The following is a 7,577-nucleotide window of genomic DNA, read 5'->3' as shown; positions in this document are numbered from 1 at the left end:
GGGGGCTTCTTGATGATTCAGATAGTGTTGGCCGGGCTAGAACAGAATGAGATGCGACAGATGACTAAAAATAGAATTAAAATTAATATCAGTACTATTGAAATGTAATTAAGCACCAACACTAATAAAAGTGAGTTAAGAAATTTAATTCTCGGATATTATAATCACATTTAACCTGTTGACTTTGTCTAAGTTGCTCCTCTAAGGCATCATTTGTAAGTTTTAGCCGCTTATTCTCTTCAAGGCACTCCTCATACTTTTGCTTTGTTACTCTGGCACGGGCTTTAGGCTTACCAAAGAATGTAGTTGGGGTAATATGTTTACCAGCAGCCCTAACTCTGCCAGGATGCTCTGGACCAAAAAAGTGTGTGATCGCGTCGACATCGTTGGGCACATCACTTGTCCCATCTATACGTTGCTTTTGAAACTCATCCTGCAAAATATAAATTAATGTAGATTAACAAAAACTAAAATTAGAGGACAACCATAAATTGAAAACTACAACAACTTACAATACTGGCTGCCATTTCTTTACACTCATCATTTTTATACACTCCTTCTTTCATACGTGCCTCCTTCCATAACACACATCGATCACGATCAAGTTCATCCTGTGTGTACTTACCACTGTCTATCTGTCATTTCAAATATAAGAGATGACAGACATTAATATAATATAGCTTGTTATAAATTATATAAAATGATTACAGAATTAAAACAATTTCGTACTAATTTTTCCGCCAGTCCTGTGTATCCGGCACGGCCGGTGCGGTGGCCATAAATGTTCAGAGATCGCTTCTCTGATTGTTCATCATGGATCTCCTGCACAAAAGAATCATATATTATGTTAAGAGAAACCAATATAACAAAAATATAAATAAATAATAATTCACATCCATATAAAAACACCTTAAATTCAGAAGATAATCTTCTTTTCACAAAAGCGTCCCAATGATGTTGCTTGATATATGGGTACAACTGGGGAGGCTTCTTAAGAATCTGAGGTTCATCCTTGAATGGAAAGCATAGTCTTTTGTGAGTCGGGACTTAAAAGTTCTCCACAGACTTCCGCAATTTTGCAACATCGTCTTTTTCAGGTGTGGTTCAATATTGAATCGACTCTATAACAAATGTAGATTTTCAACATATCAATATAAGAAAAATATTACATAAAGTTCACGCGAAACTTGAGTTTCATGCACAATAATACCTTAATACAATCCCACAATGCATCTTTCTGTGTAGTGTTAACATAATTCCACGAGTCAATATGAATCGGGATAAGCATCCTCGCCATTAAGCCCATATAACTAGGAGCTTTGCTTGTTTCGTCACCCGAGGCAAACCGTGATCATTCAAAAGTATATCTTGTTTGTCAGGATTATCTTTCACCAGAGTTGGTAGCCTTGAAACGCTCCGGGTGTTTTTCTTCTTAACTATAGCAAAGAAACCTATACTTAAATCACTACTATACATATAAACTTATTGCATGACAGTGGCACATATGAGAAAAAAATAAAAGTTATGCGACAAACTGAAGGAAAGAAAATAAAAAATAAACTAATATTTTTTTACCCATCGGACTGCTACCAGGTTGGAGTTGCAAAGCATCCATTCCTAGAAAAGAAGAGACTTCTGGAAGCAGATATACGAAGAGAGAGCGGAAATCAATTACAAGGATTATAGACCAAATAAAAGACTATACATATCGACTAAAATAGACAATAGTCAAATACAACATGACTCTGAATAGATGCAATCGCAGAAATAAACATTCAATTCTCATACACATTTTAACAAACACCTAAAATGTATAAATTATCCCTAAGACCAAAAGAGCAGAAAAAAGTCTTACATGAAAACAACCACTTTAAGGTTTTGCACCAAAACAGATTTCATAAACTAAAGTTTAGTATAATGATTTGAAAAGGTCAGATTGATATGCAAACCTGCAATGGTGTTGAGGTCGATACAAAGCAGTCAACAAATGAAAAAAAAATCGATATGGTGAAGACTGAAGAGAAGAATAGGGCAAAAGAATATGGGATCTGTTATATAAGAGATATTATCGATGAAAATACCAAAACAGATAGCCATAGGCACCGGAAATAATGGAAAATTTGAGAGACTAAAAGATTTTGTGGGCGGGAATGAAAGATATTGTGGGCGGGAACGCAAAATGATATGGGATTCTGTTATATAAGAGATATCGATGAAAATACCAAAACAGATAGCCATTAGGGACCGGATATAATGGAAAATTTGAGTGACGAAAAGATTTTGTGGGAGAAATAGTTCTCATCGAGATTTTATTCTCTCTTCTATGTTTGGATAGAGTCGAGATAAATATGTAGTTTCCTTGGGGCCGACTGAGTTTCCAAGGATTTAAGAAGAGACTGACTTTTTTTTTTGCAAGGCAGAAGAGACTGACTGAGCTAGATTTACCTGACACATGCAAAACACAATACAAGTCCAATTTTTAACCGATCACATACCTACATGATTTATAAATGTCGTTTTTTAACTTTGTAACAAACCTTGCACCCTTTTATCCCACCATTGTTGAGCTCATTTTCAAGAAAGTATAGATAAAGATGCTAACAGAAATGAAGATGCCAAGTCTATTGATGAAGTGTTGTAACAATAGTAGCTTCCATGATACTCTCAAAATTAAAAAAAAAAAGTAGGCAAAGAAAATCAAGTATGTTCTGGAGGGAGAAAACATATATGCTTTAAAAATTCAGTCATCATCATCTGCTTCAATTTCCATTGAACTGTAACCGTCGTCCATGGAACTGTCATCATCCGATGATTCATCCTCGTCCATCGGGTTGTCATCTTGCACGTGTGTTTTATTTTTTTCCTTGGAGATGTATTCAATCCATATACCGTCATTGTTATCACGCATGTAAGCATATTGAGAATCATCACCTATGTCGAAGGAACCCTCCTCAGGAACAACATTTTCAAAACTGGGATTACCCTCTAAGGCCAGTGACTCTTCCACCTCACATTCATCTATATATCTTTCCCGTGTTGATATGACAATCGAACAATTAGAATAACTTTGGTCTTGTACATAGAAAACTTGTTTCGCTTGGGAAGCCATAATGAAGGGGTCAGCTTTATGACCTAACCTCTCAAGTTCAACTCGTCTGAATCCCAGTTTATCTATCTTTATTGCCCGATTTTGCACCCAGTTACACTTGAACAAGGGTACCCTTATCATTTGATAATCAAGAACCCATATCTCCTTGATCACACCGTAGTAACTGTTGTCTTCTGTGTCCACTAAGCATACTCCACTGTTTTGGGTAACTCTTATATCATCTCGAGCCTTTGTGTGATATCGGCATCCATTTACTTTGAATCCTTCATTTGTCAGTATTTGGCTACTTGGTCCAGATGCTATCCATCTCAATTCTTCAGATATAATATTATCAGGATCCTTTCGTTCTTCTTCAACCTGTAAATTATCAGATCAATGAGTATTCACTGTAAACACTCCAATTCACAACACAATGGATATTCACCGCAAACACTTTTTCATAATACGAAAAATGAAGAGCATTCTTACTTTTTCATGTAACCAATCTTGGAATGTTTGACAATGCTGTTTCTCCAGCCATTTTTCTGTTTCATGTGGAAATTTTTCCTTCAAATAAGACATGTGTAACCTGAAATGTGAATGTGTATATCATAGACAGTGAACACATTTCGCTTACTAGGAAAAAGAGGTGCACAAATGGTTTCAAATTCTTAAACAGTAAACATGTTTCTAATACTGGTAGAAATGTTTGTTTAAACTTCACACGACAAACAAACTTGTCAGGCTAGATTTATGTCCTACAAAAAAAATTGACTCAAGATCCTTCCAATGAACCAAGAAAACCCAATTAAATACATAATGTATAAGGAAAGGCGAATAAGCGTTTATTTAAAAACCTTGTTATCAGAAATCAAAAACAATAAGTTCGCGAATTCAAGTTCTTACTCAAAGTAGGGTTCCACGACTTCTGTGTTATTTAGTACAGTTTGGTGTGCCTGCCGCATCACTGGTCCATTAACATCAAGATCAGCAAATGTGCTCTTTGATAATGTCTTCCCGTCAGAAAGAAGGCTCGTGCCACAAAAATTTTCGGTCGTTGTTGCAGTACCAACAATAGGAATACCAATAGTTACAACATTTTTGAAGTACTCAGTGCAAAACTCAACCGCCTCTTCTGCAATATAACCCTCAGCTATGGAACCTTCTATACGGTTCCGATTTCGAACATAGCCTTTCAAAACCTTCATAAACCTTTCAAAAGGATACATCCATCGGAAGCAAACCGTCCCACATAATTGAACTTCCCGAACCAAATGGACAGTTAAATGAACCATGATGTCAAAAAAAGACGGGAGAAAATATTGTTCCAATAAGCATAAGGTAACAACCAAGTCCTCTTGTATTTGAGTCAGGCGCATGACATCAACCTCAGTGCAGTAGATTTCCTTGAAAAAAAAACATAACCTGATCATAGCATTTCTCACATGCTCAGGCAAAATGGACCTTATAGCTAACGGAAGAAATTGCTGCATAAGCATGTGATAGTCATGCGATTTTAGACCGTACAACTTTAAATCTATCATCGATACCCGGTTTTTAAAATTCGAACAGTAACCTTTTGGGACCTTCAATTCAGACAATGTTTTACAGAGCTTAATCTTTTCCTTCTTTGTCAATGTGAAACATGCCGGTGGAAGGTATGCCTTTTTTCCATTCTCTTTAGGTGCCAATTCAGGCCTCATTCCTAAATCCTCAAGGTCTTTTCGAGCATTATAACCATCTTTTGTTTTCTTAGGTACGTTTAGTAACGTCCCAACAATACTCTCTCCTATGTTTTTCTCCGTGTGCATGACATCTAGACAATGTCGGACAAGCAGGTACTTCCAGTATGCTAGTTCAAAGAAAATTGACTTCTTCTTCCAATAGACGGGTTTAGATTTCGTTGTCTTACCCCATACGTTCTGAATGCCTTCAACCTGCCTAAGAACTTCTTCACCGTCGTAAGGTTTTGGAGCTGTACCTAACTCTTGCTGACCATCAAAAGCCTTTTTATCCAATCTAAACTTGTGTTTTCTGGGAAGAAATTTCCTATGACTTTGATAAACATTTTTCCCGGAGTATTTGAGCCTGATGGAAGAAGTACGTTCAGCACAAATTGGACAAGCATTATATCCTCCTTTAGGGCAACCCGAAAGATTAGCATATGCGGGGAAGTCACTGATCGTCCAAAGAAGTACAGCTTTGAGATTGAAGTTCTCCTCCTTGTAGGCATCATAAACTTCCACACCTTCATCCCATAATTTATGTAGATCCTCTATAAGAGGGGCCAAATAAACATCTATATCGTTTCCGGGCTGTTTAGGACCAGATATCAACATCGTCAGCATAATAAATTTCCTTTTCATGCACAATTTCAGTGGAAAGTTAAAAATAGCCAACATTACCGGCCAACAACTATAATTGCCACCAACAGAACTATTTGGATTGAACCCATCTGTAGAAAGAGCTAACCTCAGATTTCGTGGTTCTTTAGCGAACTCTGGCCATTTATTGTCAACTAGTTTCCATGTCGGGGAGTCGACTGGATGACGAAGTTTACCATCTTCAACTCTTGGGAGGCTATGATATATCAGGTGTTTTGATGTCTTTGGTGACCGAAACATCCTTCGAAATCTAGTAATAGGTGAAAAATACCACATCACTTTCTCAGGCACCCCTTTACTCGTACCAGATGGCGCCTTCTTCCATCTAGAAGCTCCGCAGGTCCGGCAAGTATTATCATCTTTATAATCCTTTTTGAAAAGCAGGCAATCATTGGGACATGCATGTATTTTCTCATATTCCATCCCTAATGCATTAAGAGTTTTCTTAGCTTCGTACATAGACTCAGGCAACTCGTTATTTGGTGGGAGCATGCTTTTAACTTCACGGAGTAATTCTGTGAAGCTCTTATCGGACCAACCACCTTTTGCTTTTATGTTGAATAGCCTAATCAATGTCGATACCTTTGTATGCGAAGAACAACTTGGGTAAAGTGGTTTTTCTGCATCTTCAATCAACTTTTGGAAACTACATGGATCCCCTGTGAACTCTTCATGTGCAGCCTGAACCATATCTATTGCTGCTGCAGCATCTTCAGGTAGCTCCATTTCATCCTCATCGTCACCATGCGCATATTGGAAATCGTCATGTGAAGTACACGACCTAGAATTAGCAGTAACCTCTTCCCCATGCCAAATCCAATTCTTGTAGTTTCGATTGATACCACTAACATACAGGTGAATTCTCACTTTATGCACTGGCAGAGAACCAGTGTGCATGCATTCCCTACACGGACATAATATCTCAATTTCATCATCTATCTCATCAGTATCCATACTGTCACGAATATGATCGATGGCATATCTCAAGAATTTCTCAACACCTTGTTCATATTCTGGAGACAACCTATGTTTATCCATCCAGGATTTGTCCATTCTAAAAGATGTATAGTTCACAAACAAAACAAAGTGATTAACTTTCAGCGGCAGAGCCAACAACTAGTATGACAAGACAACTACACAATAGAACATAATCAGATCAAATTGAATTCGAATTCATATAATCTGCTTGTTGAGAGTAACCTAAAAGAGTTATCGTTTTTCTACCTCAAAAATAGATAAAAAGAACCAAAATTCGATACACATAACTAAACATCAAATACAGCTAAACCACAATTTAAGCAAGTAATTCCAAAATTGAGAAACAAAAATCAATACATCACGAAAATCAATACACATCCAACTAATCAGATTAAGTAAGAAATTCGAAAATTGAAAACAAGCTCAAAAAATTGACAAAGTTTTCAACTAAAAGAACAAACCTGTGAAAAGAAGAACTAAAGTTTTCAAGATCTGCTTCTGAACGTGTAAGGTATATATCGCTTCTCTTATTCAATTGTGTTGATTCTTCGATTTCTGGATGGAAATTCGAATATGGGAACAACCCACCTATCCCAATCCTAATTGGAAACCCCCAACACTTCTTCCATTGAACAGGGAAAATCAGGTGCTTCTGGATCTTCCGTATGATGAGGAGGGATTTTCGAAGTCTCCTTTTTGTGTGCCTTTGAATGGGTGGAGGAAGTATGCTTGTGTTGTGGTTCTGCTTTTCGCTTAATCCCTTTTGCGACAGCATTTGTTGAAGGTTGCAGGTTATACTGCTTGTTGATCAAACGCCTGCTTCCTCGAGTGTCTTTTGAATCCTCAGTTTTGTAGACTTTGTGCTTTCCAAAAGAGCGGGTGCAGTGGTTCTCGACCTCTTCGCAGCTTCGTGAAGCTCTGAGAAAGTCTGGAATCGAAGGTTTTCTAGCAAGGCCTTGTAGACCGGGAGCATGCCATTGATGCACAAGTCCACCAGTTATTGTTCCGTGACGTTTGGGTCATGATAATCCAGGACTTGGACTATGAACCTTTTCACATAATCATTGGGATTTTCACTGACCCTCTGAAACATCCTTCCAAGGTCGGAGAGGGTGACTTGCTCTGAC

General features: G+C 37.5%; 1 protein-coding gene across 1 annotated transcript; it reads right to left on the bottom strand.

The window, feature by feature from the left end:
- Positions 1-2,740: 2,740 nt before the first annotated feature.
- On the bottom strand, positions 2,741-6,525 carry LOC113337954. The gene is made up of 4 exons (XM_026583487.1): positions 5,494-6,525; positions 3,995-5,403; positions 3,578-3,677; positions 2,741-3,466 (listed from the first exon to the last, which is right to left on the bottom strand). Exons 1-4 carry the CDS (start codon positions 6,523-6,525, stop codon positions 2,741-2,743), a joined length of 3,267 nt encoding a protein of 1,088 aa, XP_026439272.1.
- Between the last annotated feature and the right edge of the window lie 1,052 nt (positions 6,526-7,577).

This window comes from Papaver somniferum, unplaced genomic scaffold (assembly GCF_003573695.1).
Source record: "Papaver somniferum cultivar HN1 unplaced genomic scaffold, ASM357369v1 unplaced-scaffold_18, whole genome shotgun sequence".
Taxonomy (NCBI): Eukaryota; Viridiplantae; Streptophyta; class Magnoliopsida; order Ranunculales; family Papaveraceae; genus Papaver; species Papaver somniferum.
The sequence above is the reverse complement of the archived record's forward strand: the minus strand, read 5'-3'. Positions and strand labels throughout refer to the sequence as shown.